The following is a 21772-nucleotide window of genomic DNA, read 5'->3' on the forward strand; positions in this document are numbered from 1 at the left end:
TACTCATTCAGAGTGCCTCCCCCCCCCCCCATTATGCAGAAAATGCAGTCAAATTTGGCATAATTTAGCCTCTCATGTATTCTTGACGAAAGCTGAGTCAAAGGTAATGAAGTTTCATATTTTTAATTCTAATCATTCTAATCAATTATATGAATATGCTAATTTTTTCCAAATTCTGAATTTTCATTCTTTGAAGGTCTTTATAAATCTTTTGTTTTTCATTTACTTTTATTGAAAAGGGATGCTGTCTGAGGAAATACGGTAAAAAAAGACACATTCTTTTGATAGCACTTCTTGCTGTAAAACCCAAACATACTGTAGTACACACAAACACCATTAGAACTGTCATTTCTTGTGACGTTGGTCTTGAATATGTGCCACTGTATATCTTTGCAACTGTTCCCATAATTTTAGCAAATTGGGGGTCTTAAAATGAGCTAGAATGCACACACAAACACACACACATTTATATTTCAGCATGGCAGCTTTTTGTGTAAAAAAAACCAACAACGCAACTACTATAGCAGGATCTGTCGAGTGTATACAGGTCCAGTAGATAAAAAAGCTGGTTTTTACAGGTCCAAACAGAAAGATATCCATGGATGTGAGTAGCTGGCATATTGATGATGGAGATGTCATTTGTATGTGAACTATCCTAAATTTCTGGATGGCAAATGTCAATGGGAAACATAAAAGGCAAAACACACAGCACACTCACTCAGCTCACATGCCAGACATAGGACCAGGGTACATGTATGTAATGTATATATATTTTCTCAACATTATATATGTATACAGTATACTGTACATACATATTTCCACAAACAGCAAGCTTTACATTTAGTAAGTTTTACTGACATGATGTAGCACATACTCTCAATAAGCATACTCATCACAATAAGTTACATAATATAGTTGTATTTCTCTATCAAAAAACAAAAACTTAAACGTAACAACACACAACATAATATCATGCATGTGTGTGACTAGGTCGCATGGTGGCCATTCACACAGAAAATATCAGCGTGACTATTATGGTACACATAACCCTTTTTTTTTAACCTCACAGGAACTATTAATAATGATATTTCTGATAGTAACAATGATATTGTTTCATTTCTCCAGGTTATAGCTCCTTCAGTGCTGACAATGCTGGTCCAGAGGGCCCTGACATTGTTATTACCCTCAACTTTGCCAGTTTCCTATTCCATTACATATGGCCCAAGAGGAAAATTGTGGGCAAAACTTCTTGTGCAAGAGCCGAGGTGAATACGCTGGGCAGGATTCCAGTTTGATAAGTAGTCGACCCTTATCCTCTGTACAATTGTACCATGATGCTCGCACTCTTTTGACATGAAGAAAACATCACCGGTTCATGTAGAAATATAGTCGGTGACAATTTGCACACAAAACTAAACTACAACTGTTCTGTTATGAAATGGGGCCCGGGTGTAGAGGATCATGGATAAGAGTGCACGTTTTTTGAATCACACGAATGTGGTTTAGGTTTATGGGTTCGAGCCCCACGAAGCTCGACACGTTTGCCCTTCAGCAAGGCACTTTATCCACATTGCTGCTATCCACCCAGGAGTATAAATGGGTACCCGGTAGGATGAAAATGTTTATGTTGGTTGATCAGCATGTGCGCGCCTGTTAAATGGCGACTGGCTGGAATGCTCCCCAGGTAGTGGAGAGTGAACACGGTCAGTGCTGAGGGGAAATAATGTATCCAGAGACTGGGGTAATAATACACGTACCATTTTGGTAGTATGTATGCGCTTTGAACATTCTTACAGAGTGGATTTTGTGCAATATAAATTCTAATTACTTGTATTATCATTATTACATGTATTACCACAGTAGAATTTTTCTGCATGATATGTGAGCTCTCCATGAAATGCATGACAACATCACTGGAGACAGAAAATATGGAGTATTACAGTCTCTTTAAAAAAAAAAAGGAATGTAAACATTAAACCTTTTAATGAGGAAACTGTTGGTTTTTTTTAAAAGATCAAGGTTGCAAAATGTTAACAAACATCATGACAAAGTGCAACCTGTCCTGACTTGCCGCTGAATTTGTCCACAGGAAATACCTCTGTTAAAAGCAACAGAACACATATGACGCCAGGGTGAATATTGCAGGTGTGATAAACTCTTTCCCTTCATCCTATCCCAATTCTATGAAAGCAGTACCCCTTCACACTTCTTCCTTCCTCCTCTATCTTCTCTTGATACTATAGAAATTAATATCTTTGCCCAGCTGCAAGCATATCAAGCTTTGCTTCAAGCTGTTGTAGCCCATCATGTCTGCTTGATGTATCAATTCAGCTAATCTTGTATTGACATTGTTCATGAAAGAGTTGCATGCCCTGTGCCTATGTACATGGTACATGTAAATTGTATTTGGCTCACGTACGAATAAAGATGCAATAGAATCCAGGAAATCAAATCAAATAAAAAATTAAAAAATCAAATCAAATGATGAGGACTGGGTTTGCTGCCTGGCAAGTTTTTCCAGTACTCATTGGCACCATTTTCACCAATTTTTACTGACAGAGATGAGGTGTCGGATTTCCCACAATTCCTTGCTCAGTTCAAGGTTGGAATACAAAGGGTAGATTAATATTCCAGTCCCCTTTCATTGCATCGCTGTTAGATAGGCAGCTGTCAATTCACATGAACTAAGCACATAAGAAAAGATGCATGGTCACTGTTCACACAACATGTATTAATTTCATAACACAAACTATGTGTATTGACATGGTCGAGAATTGGGCGACCCCAGGGTACACTCAAGGACGAAAGAGCTGGCAACTATGGTATGACTTTTGCTCAGACTGATACGCCTGGACCAACTGAGCTAAGCTTGGTGCATGAGTGTCAACAGGGCATTGTTTTATCATAGGTGCCTAACAAAAAGTCCTTCAGTTTGAACTGATTGTCCAGGTATGATCCCTTTTTGTTCCACGCTCCTCTCTGCGTCATAACAGTTGAGGGCGCACTCCAATTCTCTGCAGCACGTACTCGGGCATGCAGAAGACCGGGTTCACCTTCTGGATCTTCCCCTCGAAGCTGCCCATCAGTGAGAGGCCAGCGATGCCGAAGAGGGTGTGGAAGGGGTCCACCTAGGGGACAAAGAAAAAAAACTTTACCCCTTTCTGTGCCAGTGGCTTTGGACAGTGTGTACAATGTTACTGTAAAAGCGGACATTTTCGCGGTGTTGAAATTTTTGTGCATTTCACGCAACCAGAAGCTAGCGCGAAAATAAAAGCATGTAAATCTTTTTGCTTGCCAATGTTCCAGTACTTGATGTCTTGTTTCCACGAAATAAAAAACACGAAAAACTCTTCTTACCCGGCCAAACGCAAAAAATTTGTCGCTCAAAAGATATCCACTTTTACAGTATAAGGTTTTCTATAAGGTTGACTGTATATTATATATGGAGAGCATCATCTGGATAAATTCAGCTGTTTTAATCAAAGATGAGGTGGTAATCCATTGCTTATCTTTTCTAAAGTATGCTGGCTGTATATAAAAGTAACCATTATAATGAGGTAGATTTGATTCCCCTTTTCTCTCTCTCTCTCACTCTCTCTCTCTCTCTAATCTACATTAAGAATCCATTCTAATCTCATCCATGCGAATGTCTATACTGGAACAGGAAGAACAACTATATCCCTGTCAATCACTGATCTCCACAACAAACAAACAAACATACAAATAAATAAACAAATAAGCAAATACAGTCAATAGAAAAACAAAAGCAAAAATAAATCTCACATAAACCACCTTTAGATTTTCGTTCCTATATCCCTAGCTACCATGTCCTGGGGTCTGTCAGCAAAGATTCAGATGCAGTACATAGCATTCAAGAATCCACTCTATTTCAACCAGGAGACATGATTGTCCATACAGTAAGAGAAAGGACAAAAACATCCCAATTTACCACAAGTCCCCACCCCGTCCCTCCCCACCCCCACCCCCCCCCCCAAAAAAAAAGAACCCCTCTCGAATAAAACCACCTCTCGTTTTTCCTTTCTACATCCCTACCATTTCCCAGGATCTGTCAGCATAGATCTCAATACATTCAAATTAACCCATTGAGAATGGACTGATTTTGCTACAGCACGCATTTCCCATACACCCCTGCCCAAGTATACTCGGGACTCGTCCTCAATGGGCTAAATAATCCACTCTTATCCAGTCAATGGACACGTCTATACAATGAGACCAAACAGAACAGCAGTGTCTTGTAGGCACTGCTGAGCAGGGTAATCCAGCCGTATCTCAATTAACATGTATGATTATTATCTGTGTATTTTTATGTTGATTTTATGCGGAAATAAATGCAATACAATACAAACAACAACAACAAAACAAAACAAAAACAAAACAAAAAACACTATCCCTTTTAACCAATACCCCCTCCCCCCCCAAAAAAAAAAAAAAAAAAAAAAAAACATAACACAAAATCAACCCACCAAACAAACAAACACAAAACCCCTCAAACTATTAAACCATCCTTAAGTTTTTCCTTTCTACGTCCTTACCATGTCGCCGGGTCTGTCGGCAAAGCCGCCCGTCTCATCGTCCTGGCAGGCAAGGATGAAGCCTACCAGCTTCTTGCTGTCGATCCAGTGTAGCCTGTTGATGATCTTGAGTGAGGCTAGCACCCACCAAGAGTAGCACACATCGGGCAGCTTCTCCGGCCGACCTGGAAATGTGTAATGCCACAAATCACACCTGAGCTGTTTTCCCATCATAGACAGAATTATGACCTCCTCAAATCGAATGAATACTATTCATAGTGTCTTCACTTTTAATGTCTTAAACTGCTAATCAAACAATACCACGGTGACTGTATGCATTTCGTTAAAGGTCCTGTTTACCTTAGGGAGCAGTGATTTAAAAAATGTTCGAGATATCACTTTTGATGCATATGTGTAGGTCAGTTGTATCACAAAACATCCTACCATATAGCATTTTTGCGATAAAGCCTAAAATATGAGGAGATATCACTATTTTTCTCATTAAACCATAACTATAGACAGTTTAGTCTGGAAACATCTTTATTATAACTATTGTTCACATTTTGTATGTTGAATAATACTTAACATCGATTATACTGGTTCAAATTTTCACATTGGTTGTTTCTATGCGTAACTCACATTTTAGAACGTTTTTAAAGCACTAATGCTGGGTTTTTGTTTCATCTGTAAATGGTAAATTATGCCTTTAAATGTCACTTGCTGCAGCAACCCCCAAAACATTCAAGGTGTTCACTTTACAGTAGTACAGTCATCCCCTTTGAACTTTACTGAAGCATTCGATCAATGGGGGTCTTCAAATATGAACATAATTATCTTATCACCGACTCTGTTGTGAAAACTCACAGTAATATGTTATGCATGACCACAAAAAGGCATTTCTCAAAAATTTAATCAATTTATCTCAGAGCAAATGAAGAACACTTTTTAGTGCATCAAAAATTATTTGACAAAAATATAAAAATCCTTTCAATTCTCACTGCAATCGGAGAGATAATAGTGCGATGTATGGATCTTACTTAGCAAAAATAAATCCCACTTCATATTTTTCTTATCAAGTCATGAAGAGGTAATTAAGTTTAGGGGGAAGCTTCCTGCACAACCCAACCAAGGGGACTTGGCCACAGCTCCATGTATGTTTCAAAGGGAAGGTATATTTTGGTTGAGATGAGGCTTCATTTTCTTTTTGTCAGGTGATTAGACACTACTTGCACTTGCAAAGTATAAAAGAGGACATAATTCGAAGAGGAATTCCAAGTTTATCTAATGATAATCCCTTTTGAAATGATTGAGATATCAAAAAACAAAGCGGTCTTCATGAAAGGTGGGACCCATCTCAAACATATATTGGGAACATAAGCCACTATACCATCCCTTTAAGATGATTGAAGGCTTGTCAGAAAGTTTAAAGACCCAGTACCATGGGATTTCACGGGTGACCTGATTCCTTCACTGCCCAGTGGAATATGTTAAAAAAACCGTAAATAGCACTAGTCAGCGAATATGTGCATCGAAGCGTACACTCATCGGTAATGGTCGACCCAGTCGAGATTCTTCAGCTGTGTGGTACTTAAAAAGAGATCAGTGAAAAAAAAAAAAAGAAGCTGTACACAATCCGTTACGGGAATTGTATATCTGAACTGGGCTAGCCTTCTCACTCCATGGTACCTCCACGCCACTGCCTACCAGGTCTATAAAGGTCAAGTCCACCTTCATATACATGTGGATTGAGTGAATGCAGCAATACTTGTACAGCTGTATTTAGTGGAACACATCAGGGAAAATTTGGGGGAAATCGGACAATCCGTTCAAAAGTTACGAATTTTTAAAGTATCTGCACAGTCACTGCTGGATGAGAAGACTACTACAGCGTATGATGTCACATGCGTACAATGCTATAAGGAAAATATAAAGAGAATTACAGGAAATTTTACTTTTTGAAAAAAAGGGCACGTTTCCTTGACTCGTCACTGACGTATGATAAGGGTAATATCATTCCGCCTGCCTTCTGAAAGAGAGAAGTCGAGTGTTCTTTTATTATACAAGAAAAATGAAAATATGTTTAATTTTCTATATATCGTTGTACACATGTGACATCACAAGCTGTAGTAGTCTTCTCATCCACCAGTGACTGAGCAGAAACTTCAAAAATTCATAACTTTTTAACGGATAGTCCGATTGTCCTCGAACTCGTGCCGATGTGTTCTATTAATATTGCTGCATTCATTCAATCTACATATCTATGAAGGTGAACTTGTCCTTTAACCCATTGAGGATGGGCTGATTTTGCTCCAACATGCATTTCCCTTAAACACCAGCACGAGCATACTTGGGACTCGTCCTCAACGGGTTAAGGAGGTCTAGTTGGGTGTAATAGAAAGAGCACGAGTTCTCATCTCACCATTGAGTCCTCCAGAGGGTAGCTGTCTCTCACACAGCCACCAGCCCAGCAAGTCTGCATTGACATGGTGCAGGTTGTTAGTCACAGACAGGAACCCCACGCAGCAGTAAATCTGGTGAGAAAAGAGGGAAATTGTGCAAATGACTACTGTACCACAAACTTGCCCTAGTGAGACTAATTCTTACATTTGTTCGAGTTTCACTACCTTCCTTCCATGGAATGCAAAGTAACTTTCACTGGCTAAGATAGTAGTCAGTGTCTTAAAAAGATATAATGATAACCCCCCCCCCCCAAAAAAAAAAAAAAAAAAATGGCAGCAGTGGCAACAACAACACATTTCACACACACACACACACATACATACACTTCAATTAACTCTCTAAGGGACACTACATCAACATGCCATTGAAACTGCATGCAGACACCACAGGCTACTTATAGTAATCGGAGACTTCATTCCGAAAAAAAAAAAAAAAAAAAATTACAGCAAACTGTTGATCTGCACATGAAATGTTTTCTTGTAATAATCACGCAGGCCAACATTTGCCGCATTTTCAAACAGAAAATGAAAGAAGCACCTCTGAACCTTTCTTACTCAACCCAAATGTATAAACTCATTCTTTTTCCTTTGACAGAGACAAAGTGCATGGGGAAAAAAAAACACTAACCAATAAGCGCCCTCACCTGGCCAGAATGTGACTCGGACCCAGGGCGGACCCCAAAGCCTCCGTCAAAGTTCATGCAGGACACCACGTACTCCACAGCTTTCTCCATGTAAGGTACAGCATCTAGTCTCTTCTGCAGAGTCAGTGTATTTCACAAAGGAATAGAGAGAATATTTTCATTCACTTGCACAGAGGAAGTGTAACGACAACACCACAACTGTGAGAAGTATGTTGACACTTATATAATATTGGATGCACTTGAGTGGTATATCAGATATATTGCATTCATCAACATGAATATTGCACGAGTCGAAGACGAGTGCAATATTCAAGTTGATGAATGCAATATATCTGATATCCCACGAAAGAAATTCATTATTATTATTATTATACATACAAACCACTTTCCACGACAACACCACATTCAATTTCTAAAAAAAAAAAAAAAATGAAAAAGGGTTTCACTCATCATTATACTATTATTTACAAAATCTAACCTTTCAACTTGTATACGGACGTGTATCTACGCACAGTACAGTACAGTACATGCATATCAGCGAGCGACTGCCGCAGACAGCACAGACGATTTACGTGTACTCCTATGGCATTTCTCAACCTCTTCGCGCATTTCTCAACCTCATCGCGCATTTCTCAACCTCATCGCGCAATGCCACTGCACTTTGCTTTCTTTGCAAGCGATACTGCGCACGCGTACAAAGAAACATTTGAGTGAGATATTGACAGCAGAGTACAATATTGGAAACAATATTGTACTCTTTTTCTCCATTGATACGGGTAATGTAAAATGCATAGGACAGGTATTATGCTAACAATATTGTTTGTCATTAAGCAAACCCCTTGCAGGAATATTGATACATGGTTTTATTGTATCGAAAAAGTGGCTTGTATAATAGCCAATAATAGATATACAGTGATTTCAAATTGAAGAGAATATCACGCACCATTTGCTAGTAAGATTTGATATTAACAATGCCAAATTTTGTTTGATTATTGAAAGAAAGTCAACGGGCACCATGTACAATACAATGCCATATCTGTTATTTTTCATCATTTCCCTCCTCCCCCCCCCCCCCCAACAAAACAAAACAAAAACAAAACAAAACAAACAAACAAAGAATCAAAGTCCTGACTTACAGTATTTCACTTACAGTATTATATAATACATGTAATAAGATTTAATTCGTGGAATGTACTCTTTATCAGAGATGTGACATAAGTCAGGTAATTACTGCCAGACAAATTGCCCGCAAGTACAACATCAGAAGCAAAGGCATTCTGCGAAATTGTAAAATCCAGATTGTTGACTACTCACAAGTAATGCTAGTGTTGCAACAGCACAGAAAGAAAATCTGGTGTCTACCTCACCTGTCAAATGGAAGGGGGAAAAAAAGAGATTTTACAGACATGCAGCACTTTGTCACATAAAATTCTATGTCTCAATAGCGGGTTAAAAATACACTGTTTTTATAAAATCCCACCCTGTACCCCTTGCAGTACAGAAAAATTACTTGATTTCACAGTTGAATGCTACAAATTTATACATACACCCAGAAAAAAAAAGAACAATCATGATTTTTTCAAAATTTACTGCATCAAAGTATATATAGCCCTCATAATAGCATCACAATCAATCATCGTTTGGCAAAATCATGTTTCAAAGCCACCAAAGCAATAGTCTGGCAACAGCTCCAACAAATTGACTACCCAAAATCTCGTACATCTCCAATTTTTTACATTGTTTTTTTTTTTTTTTTTCTGTGACTGACTCTAAGATGAGACTCCGGGGCACTAACACACCATATTGAAAAGAAAAAACAAACACTGCATGACAGGAACTGATATAACCATTCCTTTGTACATGATAGGGTGGACCAGTCCTTGGAAAACTGTGCAAAATACAAACTTGCACTCTCTGGCATTAGGACATTTCTCAAGATATCACGATATTTTCATGTTCACAAAAACTTTATAATCCTTCCTATTTTCAGCATGAAGCATTTGAATAGACCGAAAATATCAAAGCCTCCTTTCTCAGAAAACACTTTTCCAGAGGGTGTACTTTCTTCCCATTATTCAGATAGGTTACAAAAATCCATTTGTGTTGAGTTATATGTCATTTTAAGGCTTAGAGTCTGCTCTTTCAAACTGAAAATCCATGTCTGGTGACTTTTTGATGGTTTTGTGATGCAGGGTCACATGCACTATGTCAGAAGTAAACATGAGCTAGAATACCCCATTTGTCTCCAACAAATGAGCCATCTTCCTGCTGTAGTCCTTGCACATATTCTACAATCTTTGCTGTATCCACCGCATCAAATGCATCATGGATAGCCAGAATCTGAGAAGATTAAAAAACAAATATACAGAGAGAGAAGGGGAAAAGGTACAATGAAATTAATTTTATGGATAAAGCATTGGTACTTGACATTGTAAACAAACCATAACATGGGATTACTAGAGCATCTTCATATGGTTTTGTCTGGTTTTTTTTTAAAGCATATTAGATTCTTTTTTTATGTTATTGTCACGCAGACCTTATCACTTTTGCTTTTTCTCAGAATTACAAAGAAATGATATTGATATGATATGAATGATATGATATTGGAGTACAGAGTTCATTGCAATGGGATTTTTTTTTTTAAGGATGAATATGCAAAATGTGCAAACTTCATAGGTATTTACAAATAAAATGCTTTGATCTGATTACCACAAATAAATAACATACAATGTACCCTCCCAAAACAGCAATATTTCTCAAGCACCAATAGATCACTATATATGAATACAAACAAAATCATACTGCACTTCATACTTTTGAGTGATGCAATGTTAAATTACACACATGATAATGGTTGCTTGCAATACATTGTACTGAGAAATGCTGAATATGCCACAGAAAAGTCCCATCTCAAACTCTCATGGCCGCCTCTTTCGTACCTGGACAGCACTCAGGGTGTACAGGAGATGGGGGTCATGCCCAATGCTGGCCCCAAAGCCGCCGCAGTCGTGCTGGCAGGCGACAACAAAGTCCACAATTTCCTGCCTGTCCATGCGGTCAAGCTGACCCATGAGGTCCATGACGGTGATGCCCCAATACATGCCGCTCATCCGCAAGTACTCGGTCATGACATACTCCTGGGTTGAAAGATGGAGAGGTCAGAGGTCATAGCCTGACACAGCAAGGACCAGCATGCATTCTTTGTGACATTTTTTTTTTTTTTCCCAGTGATTATCTGATGTAGCAGTGATGGCAAGAGTGTTCACTGTGCAAAGCATTACTCCTCATTCCCAACACCACCCCCCCCCCCCCATGCACTTGCAATATGTAATAAACTAGCACAGTGTACTGACACACAACGTCTATGAATTTTATCACTAGACAGGTTGGAAATAAAGTCATTGCATACAAGTACATGCAATACTTATGAGCTGGAAAAAAAAAATGCTTAGGAAGACATTCTGGACTGCACTCTTATGACTGGTCCTGTTTACCTTTGGGAGCAGTGATTTAAAAAATGTTCAAGATACAATGTATCACATTTGATGCATATATGTGTAGGTTGGTTGTATCACAAAACATCCTACCATATTAAATTTTTGCAATAAAGCCTAAAATATAAGGAGATATCTCTATTTTTCTTGTTAAACCGTAACTGTAGAAGGGCAATTCCGCGGTTAGTAACGTTACATTTGAACAAATTTAGATATTTGTTTTTACTACTAAATTACCATGTATTCATTTCAAGCCAAAATTATGTCAAAAACATGTGCATCATTCCCAGGTTTATGATACAGAAAAGAATGAATACAATCCAAGAAATATTAGAATTGCTATGGCAACTTAAAGGGCTGGTTAGTAACGTTACGAAAAAAGGACATGACAAAAAAATCAATGTCTTGTAACAAAAAGTGTGCAAAAATTCAAGTTACTTCAAACAAAGTGTTGCATTAATTTCAATTATTGCATCATGACAAATGTTCACACAATGTTTTTTAGCAGTTCGACCAATAATTTCTTAGCTAGACCCCCAAAAGCATGGTTAGTAACGTTACGGTTAGTAACGTTACATTTGTCCGGAGTAATTCCGCAGGTTATTTCACCCTTTTGTAATTGACAAAATGTCACATGACTTCTGGAGTATTTAAATGTATTTATCTTTTACCCTTAAGCAAAACTTTGAGGAAAAAATTTCAAAGGAACCCACTGTAATTTGCATTTAAGTGAATTTCAGCATCCCCAGTCCCACATGTACATTTTAAATGATGGTTTTAGATCTCGCGAAATCAATCAATACGAAAGATAAAATCTACTGAATTTGAAAGACCTTAATGATTAGTGAACATCCATGGCATTAGTTGATACCTAGATTAAAGAGTAAGATAAAGAGGCACATTTCTTTTATCCATGTCATGTCCACCTAACTGCGGAATTGCCCAGAAGGTTTAGTCTGGCAACATTTTATATTAACTATTGTTCACATCTTGTCTATTTAACAATACTTAACATTGATTATACGGACTCAAATTCTTACAGCGGTTGTTTCTATCCCAAACTCACAATTTGGAACTATTTCAAAGCACTAATGCTGGGTTTTTGTTTCATCTGCAAATGGCAAATTATGCCTTTGATGTCATTCAATTTCTTGCAAAAAGTGAAAACAAAATTTGGTAATGACATAATAGCTTTCAAAGGGTAAAAAAAAGAAAAACATTCAGAAAGCTGTTTACATCTAATCTACCGCAATAAGGAGTGGCAGGTAATATTCATGAAAATTACTCCTTAACGCAACAAATACAGTCCACAGTCAAGACAGTCTAGTTTCAGGTAATAATTAATCAATTTTGATTACATAATCATCCTTCTTGGATCCATATTTTGCAATATATTCCACATGTTTGTCCAGCAAGAGGTCCTTTGGGGCATCTGGTTTCAGAGTGACATCTTTCATTGGTGTACCCTGTGAAGAGATTACAATACATAAATAGGCGAGTGTGACTCGTCAATCAACAGCAATACCCATGCCATACATTGAGAAGCAAAAAAAAAAAAAATCACACAGTATATTCACTTAAGTATGATGCTTATTTACCTGTATCGGTTGACTCCCGAGCTCCCCCTACCCACCCCATCCCCCAAAAAAAAACAAAGAGGAGGAAGTGAAATTATAACACTTACAAACTACATTTAGTAGGAGTAGCTGACAGATGGGAGATGCCTCACACTTCAGCTTAATTGTTCATGTCTAACAGTTAGTCTACTGACTGGCAAAGAGCAGGGCCAAGGGCAATAGATTACTGTAAAAGTGGATATTTTCGCGCAAGTAATTTTTCGCACTCGGTCAGCCTCGGGTAAGATGGATATTGCATGTTTTTACTTTCACAGAATCAGGGCAGGGCATTACCTACTGGAACATTAATGGCATGCAAAAATATTCGCATGCTTTTATTTTCGCGCTAGCCAAAATTTCCACTTTCACAGTGATTGCTTACCATTGGTTAAATCATTCGATTGTATTGTAGAAACAGTGCTAGTGTTGGCTTTATCAAAATTCAGTAATGGAATGCTACTGTGCGTGTAACTACACGCAGCCGCTGTCGCGACGCGACAGTGTCTGGTCAGGCTACTGTGCGTGGTGCTCTGGACATGAATATTTGACTGTAGATAGAGTCTACAAATTCCACTGAATTTCACATGAAAATTATCTAGAGGTATTAGATCACTGAGAAATGGTAAACATACAATTTACATTTTATCGTACTTTAATAACAACCGTTTAGAAATGCTGCCCGAGCGATAACTGCGAAACACAGCCCGAACGCCGAACGCACAGTATAACTGTGTACAAGGAGCGCCCCAGGGTTTATACCCGAGCGAGTGCCCGACAATCATGCTAGTTGCTACCCATTTTGTTGACCGAAAGATCGGTCTGTATCTGTCCGTCTGGGAATGTTCCGCGGAGACTGCGTCTGGCTTCACGGATCCCCTCCGTATACAGACCGAAGTCAATGATTGCGGCTCCTGTGTGGAGCAGTCGCGCACAGATCAAAAGTTACGATAAACCAAATTTCAGACAGCTTTTTTACATTCAAACAAGTTTGACATGACATGACACATTATGCAGCAATATTTGGGATAAATTTCTCAATTGTGCAATCGAAATACTCACATAAACTCGGTTATAATGCAGACATTTTATCGATATCGCAACATCGCCGTTCGCAAGCTGTAAGTCGCCATTTTGAATCTGTAAGCCAATCACATGCGAGGTACGTGTTTTAGTAAAACAAACACGTAGAAACTACCTCGCATGTGATTGGCTAATAGATTCATAGTGTATGTTTCTGCAGTTTGAACGTGACGACGCGACAGGCTGTGTTTTACGTTGAAAATTCTACTAAAATTTTGGATTATTCATTAATCTGGTGAGTTCACTGTATTCCTAAAAAGCTAATTTCACTATACAAGCTTAAATTTGCCGACCTAGGGCCGTGAATTAGACGCAATCGAGAAGGGTGAGGTACCTCACCCAATTTTCCATAGAGACAGTGGTTAAGAACATCCACACAGCAATGGGTACTGCAACCTTCCGTCTGTCTACGGAGGACAGCGTTAATGGCAAAATATAAAAAGAGTCCTCCGGACAGACGGATCTTTCTGTCTACCCATTTTGCTACTCTGCTAGATTTATTTTAGAAATTTAATTTAATAATGGCTATTTATTGCTGCATCAGCCACTGTATCCAAATAAAAGACGAAAAAATGCATTATTTATCTAATAACGGTGGTTACCTGTAAAGTAGACACTATTACTATAGTGCGAATTGTGTACTGCACTTTAGAACGACTCAAATAACGCAATTAAAAAAAAAAAAAAAAAGCGCAAGCCTTATCACAATAGTCAAAATCATTTCCAACAAGATATGAAACGGGTGGGACCACAATAAAATTTTACATGTCGTGTCCGAAAATTACAATGGTAATGTTGCTCTCGTATTTAAAGAAAGTGTTTCACACACATGACACGCAAGTTTGTGATTCATCATGGAGTGTGTTACAGCTGTAATAGATGCTGGTTATTTTCTACTTACCATGATTTTACAGTCAGTCCAGAAGGGCGTGAATATTTCTTAGTTTGCAGACGTGACTTGTTATTGTGAGTATGCTGCCCTCTGCTGTTCGCAGCTTGTAAATATTCTGCATTCATTCAGCAGACAGAGAGGTCTGTACATATGGTTGCCGTCAAATAATTCAAGAGTACAAAGTGTACCAAACGAACAACCATTAAACACACAAAATGTTGTCAAAAGCGATTCTCACGATATCAGAATTCACATTATTTGTATAATTCGATCACAACTAGGAAATGCTGCAACTGCAACACACAGTAACAGAAATTAACCTCCATAATCGAAATGCACTTGCTAATTTGGATATCTTTTTCCTGTTTTTCCCTGATGGATGAGTAGAATAGTAATTTTACTATAGAAATCTGCATCGTTTCAATACTTCACTGATATAAAACGAACTTGTAATGACATCGTTATTTACTTTGCATGTAGATAAAATCTCTGAGTATTATCTTGAGTGGAAAGAGAGGTGCTCAGGTGAAATTCTACACAACTATCCAATCAACTGGAATGGCGTACATACAAAGCAAATTGACTCACTTTCATAAAATTTAAGCCCTTCTCCACAAAAATATAATAAGCCTATTGCTAGCTAGGCCTTAAATCGCAATTAAACAAAGATTTTATTTTGTGAAGGATACAAGCCTTTAATTTTATTTCATGTTGCAGATACTTTTTATTGAACAATGAGGATAGGCCTGTGGTGTGGCCGTGACGTCATCATGTAATCTGATTTCGTTGCTATATCACTGCTTCGTTTAAAAAAAAAAATGTGGAACTTTGAAATCCCATAACTTTGTCATTTTGAGGAAACCAGCCCTTCAAATCTAAGTTTAATAACACTACTTGCTGAAATTTGTTTCTCTTTTGTTTGTTTGTTTGTTGTTGTTGGGTTTTTTTTTCGTATTCCCTGCATGTCAGAGTTTTCGATGATTTCGACAATGGGAAGGAAAGGAAGCTATAGCCATTTACCCCCAAATGACACCATAATTGTTGTTGTTGTTTTTTTTTTTTGCAGGAAAACGCTACGATTAAACTTTTTTTTTTCGCCCAACACTTCATAGCCGAGGCAAAACAAAGCGTAGTATGCAAAAACCAAACAGCAAAAACAGGTAGGCCTACAATAAACCACGTACTGGTATAAGAAACACACTACGCGAAGGAGAGAGTGCCATTTGTGTCGTCACAAAAAGAAACGCGCTTTGATTCCATGTCAACTCCGCGCCGTCAACAAACCTGACAAGACGCAAGTCCTTGTGTAGATCGGCCCTTCGTGTTTTTATGATCTGTTTCATTCAAAGTTGGACAAGGAACGCGGCGATGAAGGAGTCAGTTGTTAAATCCGATTAATTTGTGTAATGAAACAAAATGGAATTCGGAAAAACAAATGTCAGTGCGAAAGCGAACGAGGGTGAACTGGATCCAGCGTGCACGCTGACGACAACCACTTCTATACGTTGGAAACTTTTGCGAAACCTATGCATATTCATCCTTCTGATTGTCTACGCTATTTGGCTTCAAACCCCGACAGGTGAAGATAACAAAGTCACGATTATTTTCATGCATTATTCTCCTAATTGCTGTAGTGTTGTTCTGTAGCCATATGTTCTCCGGAAAAATTGCTGACTACTTCAGGCCTATACATTGTACTATCATCGTCATCAGATCTCCATTGTACAAAATAGGATAAGTGAGTTAAAGTCGAGTTAAAGCTAAATAAAGGTTCAATGTCTGCGTTTAACGCAGACGTTAAATAAACAGTATAATACCATATCGACCGTGCCATTATATGTTTCAAATAATGATTTGAAATGTAAAGACGATTTTCTTTGGCCTTCATTCTTATCCTTCTTTCTCTCCCTCTCTCTGTGTCCTAGCTCTGGTTCTCCTTCCTCTACCCTGATGCAATTATGCATTCATCCTATTTAAAGATCGATCTTTCTGCATTTCTGCCCTCGTTTCATGCTCTTCATTCACAAAATAGACGCATCACTGGACGAAATGGACAATGCTGTCGTCCTATCGGACTTCTGCGGTTACGATCCCGTTGCGGGAACCCCACGGGATTCCATGTTCCCGATTTACCATCCCGACAGTGCCACCGTCGTGCGCGGCACGGCGGCGAGAACGAGATTCCGGGAACGATTTTCTTTCCTCTGGACCGAAACTCTCGGAGCACCCAGTTCCTTTCTCTGTGCGATTCTCAGCAACTTTTCGTAAAAACAAAAACAAACAAACAACAAACAAACATAAAACGGTGACGGGGTTACTTCTTGTGACAAGCAGATTGCGCGGATATGAAGAACAACGTGAAAAACCGCATATCCAATTTTCCCCACGTATACAAAGTTTTGGAGTAGGCCTACATACTTGCTGATAACATCACAATCAAACAAGGACCGTGAAGGATTGATTTTGCATTAACTTCGAATCTGTCACCCCTCTATAACTAGAAATTCAGTACGTCATTATTTGTGCTCATTCAGTCCTCTCAATTTCTATGGTGCTATGGGCAAAGTGACTTACTTTCTACATGCCCGGTATCAATTTGATGTTCTAAGTGGACATTATGAGCTTCTTAGACTTCATGTTTTATGAAAACAAAGAAAAATGCAACAAAATGTAAACAAAATGTATCGTTGGAAAATTTCGAGACTTTTACATTCCATGCACAAATTTCGCAGCTCCAGGAGGCTTCCGGAAGATTAGAATGAGGGACTATTAGCGTGGATTAGCCTACATAAAAAACTAACAAATAACAAACATTGACTCAAACTGACGCAAAATACAAATTGTAGTTATCTTCCGAACGAACAAACAAACAAACAAACAGCACAAAGGTTACTACCGTCTTTGTCATGGCCAATTATCACTATCTTCATTGACGGCTTTTCCCTCATCAACACTGTCATCGTTGTAGGCATTGATATAGTCAGATATTCTCCCCTCGTCCAGTAGAGGATCACCTGAATAATAATTGATGGCTCATCGACCAGCACCACATCGTACCATCATAGCCATCGTCATCGATCAGCATCTCCATCAACAACTCCATCGTCATCACTATCAGCACCATCGCAATGTCTTATCGCCACTCATCGTCATCATCACTCATCAACAACTTCTTCGTCATCATCAGTAGCAGTATATTATACCATCGAGGCATCGAATATACGCAGTGACCCTCATCCTGCTATCGTCCGCAGGATGACGCTCTCTTCGTTGTTTGTTTGTTTGTTGAGCAGTGACCCGGACATGAGGCAGCCAGCCAGCGCCTTTAATCTGGTCGTTCGTTATTCGACTATGAAACAACCCTTCGACGAAAAAGAAAAGAAAAATGATCTGGAAAGAAGAGGATCAGATAATGATAAAGTGTACTAACTTCTGCGCCACTGAAGATTTTGAGAATTAACCTGAGCGGTTGAGTGTTCTGTGTTTCGAGTGAAGACAGCGGCCATCTTCAAACTTTAGACTCCTGCTCGGTGGTAAATTATTAAATTGACGGCACTGTTGGCATTGTCTCACAGACACCACGGGTTTCGGTCATTGTCTTCTCAAGTATTTCCTTTTCACATCGAACTTGGAGATGAGTCGTATCGATCCTAATGAATTAATACATGGCGACTTGACAACAGATAAAAACGATTAGCCTATTTTACGTGTCAGAAACTCGTATTTGACTTGATTGGAGAAGCTTTTCCTGCCATCCTTTCTTTAATTCCTTTCTGTACGACTTCGAAACGGGAAAAGTAACATGGTTACACAGGTAAACTCAAATAATAAGCCAACAAATGGAATGGGCATGTGGCATCACCCGTTATGCGGATAAATAATTTTCACCAGTATGTTTGTGTGTATTCTTTCGTTATTGTTTACACAGCGTGAACCGAAGTTACATTCTTCCTTCTTTTTGTGTTCCCCTAAAATGCATTTTCTCCGATTTCAGTCACGATATTGTAGTAAGTTAATGTAGGCCTACAAAAGTTGGAATTGACACCGCAACGAAACAGAAAAATATGAGAGGGAACGGTAGAAAAGTCAAAATGTCATTTATCGACGATTTGGGTAATAATTGATGTCTGAATTGTTGTCTAGTGCTGCATTAGCGAGCTTTAGATCTGCGACGAGAACGCCGAGACGACGCAGCCTCCCGGACTCGACAATCGACACAGCTCTCTCGCGCATATATGCAGACTACCTTTTTGGCATGATTAGCGTCGTCTTAGCATTTGCGTCGCAGATCTAAAGCTCGCTATATTATCGTAAACGCTGCTTTGAAGCAACGTTGCAGAACTCATGGAATGTACTTTTTTCTTGATTCACGTCATGTAATATAACAATTTGAACAATGTCTTTACACTGACGAAGGTCTGAGGCAGACTGAAAATTTTGTAATAAAAAAAAAACTTATCGTTGGATCCATGGCGTATTTGAGACTCTTTCTTCTTATATATAATATATATATATCTATATATCTATCTATCTATCTATATATATATATATATATATATATATATGTGTGTGTGTGTGTGTGTGTGTGTGTGTGTGTGTGTGTGTGTGTGCGTGCGTGCGTGTGTTTTTGAGGGGGAGGGGGACTTTTGATTGTGCAGAAAGTGTCAGGAGCGTCAGCCTGAACAAAATAATAGCATTGTCATTTCATTAAATGGGTTTGATAATCTGTCATGTTACTGGTCGATTGCCATGTTAGTTAATTTCTGCCATATTTATGTCCACATTTATCTCCATTCATTGGGCCAGAAGTAAAAGTCCTACTGAAAATTCTTCTGATTAAAAAACAAAAACAAAACAAAAGAAAAGTCAGTGAATTTGTACAATGGAAATGAGTTTGTTGATTTCTTCCAGTAAAATTTTACACCCTATGCTCGATTCACTTTGACTTGACACATGATGACTGGAATTTTTTCTTAATGAAACACACTGATGCACGGGTGTATGTTGTGAATAGGCGGATTTGGTTGCTACCTACCATAACCTTTGGAAACAGTCTTGAAGCCAGCCTGGCCATGTCTCGAGGGTTTTAAAACCATTCCAAATTACCTTGTGCATCAAATTCTCACGGATCTTACTCGAGCCTGTATACACCACAATGTACAGTGATCCATAGTCGATCTTGAATTGAACTGAGAATTGTTATACACGGTCGCTGAAGAAGCAATGGATGTTTCTATTAAAGCAACTGTGGGATGGACGGCTGAAAGTCACCTCGAAAGGACTCGGCCAATGCGGATGAAGTGCATAGCCTAGACTAGAGGCACCACCGCTGTAGCCAGGGGACTTGAATCAGAGACCTTATGATTGACAACCAGTGATCTTAACCACTGAGACACACCAATAGCTTCTCAAGTGACTGTAGTGTGAAAATAGGAACTACACTTTGTACTAGCATTTACCATCCACAACACACACAGCACTCATCAAATCATGCAATCATGAAAACGAGTTATACACTCAAACTCGCCCAAGTCGACCTTGCACAAGTCGAAGAATATTGCCCCCAATAGATATAAACACGTATTAATTCCATAACTTGCTCAATTAAGTAATCAATCAATTAATCATCAAATTAATTATTCATCAATTGGAATCTTTCTCCTCTCCCGGTGGAATTGACTGAAGCGACGTCGACTACAACTACTAGTATAATTGTGATATATGTTGCAAATCATGGAGTACACTGTATCAAATCAACGCATATATTCATCCATGCAACCAGCAGTTGCTGCTTTGTCAAGTTCATGTCACACACTGTCACATGGATACAATGACAGCTAGGCAAAGGAGGATAGCACAGCAAAGATCTTGAATTATATATGCATAATTTTTATTTTGTCGTATAAAAAAAATGCCCCAATCCCAGTACAATGACAAAATATAAAAATGAGTTGCTCTTTACTCATACACCTCAATTTACCATGACCGATGATTGCTCAAGTCTGTGAAAAAAATATGACAAAGCAGAGCTGCATCTTGTTAAAGAATATCACTTCATTTTACATAAATGACGATGAAGATGCTAATGATGCCTTTAATGGCAAAACCTAATGTACACACCTCCAAATCTCATTATGTTAATCGGCTGAGGTACTTTCAAAATTGAATTCAGTGGTAAAAGAATTAAAAGTGGCACACTTTTGAAATGAAGGGTATAGTCACCCATGGGTAAAAATTATGTTCATCACATGCAACCGAGCTTAAAGGCAATTATGACCATTACAACATAAAGAGTTTCAAGATTTCATACCACTCTGTCATATCAGTATGTATTATGTTGATATGATTTCTTGTAATGTAGAGACAATAAAAATTCTGGCTTTTGTCTTCCATGCGTGCTGCCAAGGAAAAGCGGGTTTCCCTCCCCCCCCCCCAAAAAAAAAAAAAAAAAACCACCAACAACACCAACAACAACATCAAAATCATGGACTGCTTCTTCAAGTGATAACAAATGTGATCAACTACATCTTTTTGATGCATGTTACAAATGGCAAGAGATGATTCAGGAATAAAGCAGTAAAATGTCTGTCCATCTGAACAAAAAATTAAGTACAGTGAACACAGGTATAATGGAATATCCTTACAACGAAGTAAAAATCCTGGTCCCAAAATTATTATCTACACATAATTATTAGTCTACTTCATTTGTCCGGCTATATAACGGAATTTCGATATAACAAAGGAAAGCTGTCAGTCCCGAGGACTTCATTGTAATAGGAGTTGCCTGTAACGTTACAAGGTCAAGGGGAATCTTTTACACTTTTAAATGTGTTGGGAAAGAATGCTGCAACACCTTCTAAAATTGAATGATTGTCTTTACAAACTCACTAGAAAATGCCGTCTACTTTGTCAAGTTTCCCTACAACTTAAAAAAGACTATGTCTGTGTATACTCTTACTCCTCTGGCATACTAACAGAGTGGAGGCATTAAAACATGGATTCTCATGATGACTATTTCGCCTTGAATCAATCAGTCCAGGCCCAAGGCAGGAGAC

At 38.5% G+C, this 21772-nt stretch overlaps 1 protein-coding gene across 1 annotated transcript; it reads right to left on the reverse strand.

Annotated features, from left to right (window-relative positions):
* Nucleotides 1-2827: 2827 nt before the first annotated feature.
* On the reverse strand, nucleotides 2828-14792 carry LOC139728723 (geranylgeranyl transferase type-2 subunit beta-like). The gene is made up of 9 exons (XM_071639664.1): nucleotides 14727-14792; nucleotides 12488-12595; nucleotides 10575-10772; nucleotides 9870-9975; nucleotides 8950-9002; nucleotides 7636-7749; nucleotides 6952-7063; nucleotides 4554-4717; nucleotides 2828-3128 (listed from the first exon to the last, which is right to left on the reverse strand). The coding sequence occupies exons 1-9, from the start codon at nucleotides 14727-14729 to the stop codon at nucleotides 2985-2987; spliced, it is 1002 nt and encodes a 333-aa protein (XP_071495765.1). The 5' UTR covers nucleotides 14730-14792; the 3' UTR covers nucleotides 2828-2984.
* Between the last annotated feature and the right edge of the window lie 6980 nt (nucleotides 14793-21772).

This window comes from Diadema antillarum, unplaced genomic scaffold, assembly GCF_040938485.1.
Source record: "Diadema antillarum isolate AM-2024a unplaced genomic scaffold, OU_Dant_1.0 seq00000195_RagTag, whole genome shotgun sequence".
In the NCBI taxonomy this organism is placed as follows: Eukaryota; Metazoa; Echinodermata; class Echinoidea; order Diadematoida; family Diadematidae; genus Diadema; species Diadema antillarum.

What these genes read in the sequence shown, in the direction of transcription:
- LOC139728723 (XM_071639664.1), bottom strand. An exon ending in TTGCAACACTAGCATTACTT is followed by an intron (nt 7,750 to 8,949) that starts GTGAGTAGTCAA and finishes CTGACTCTGCAG; the next exon opens with AAGAGACTAGATGCTGTACC. An exon ending in ACCCTCTGGAGGACTCAATG is followed by an intron (nt 4,718 to 6,951) that starts GTGAGATGAGAA and finishes ACACATTTCCAG; the next exon opens with GTCGGCCGGAGAAGCTGCCC.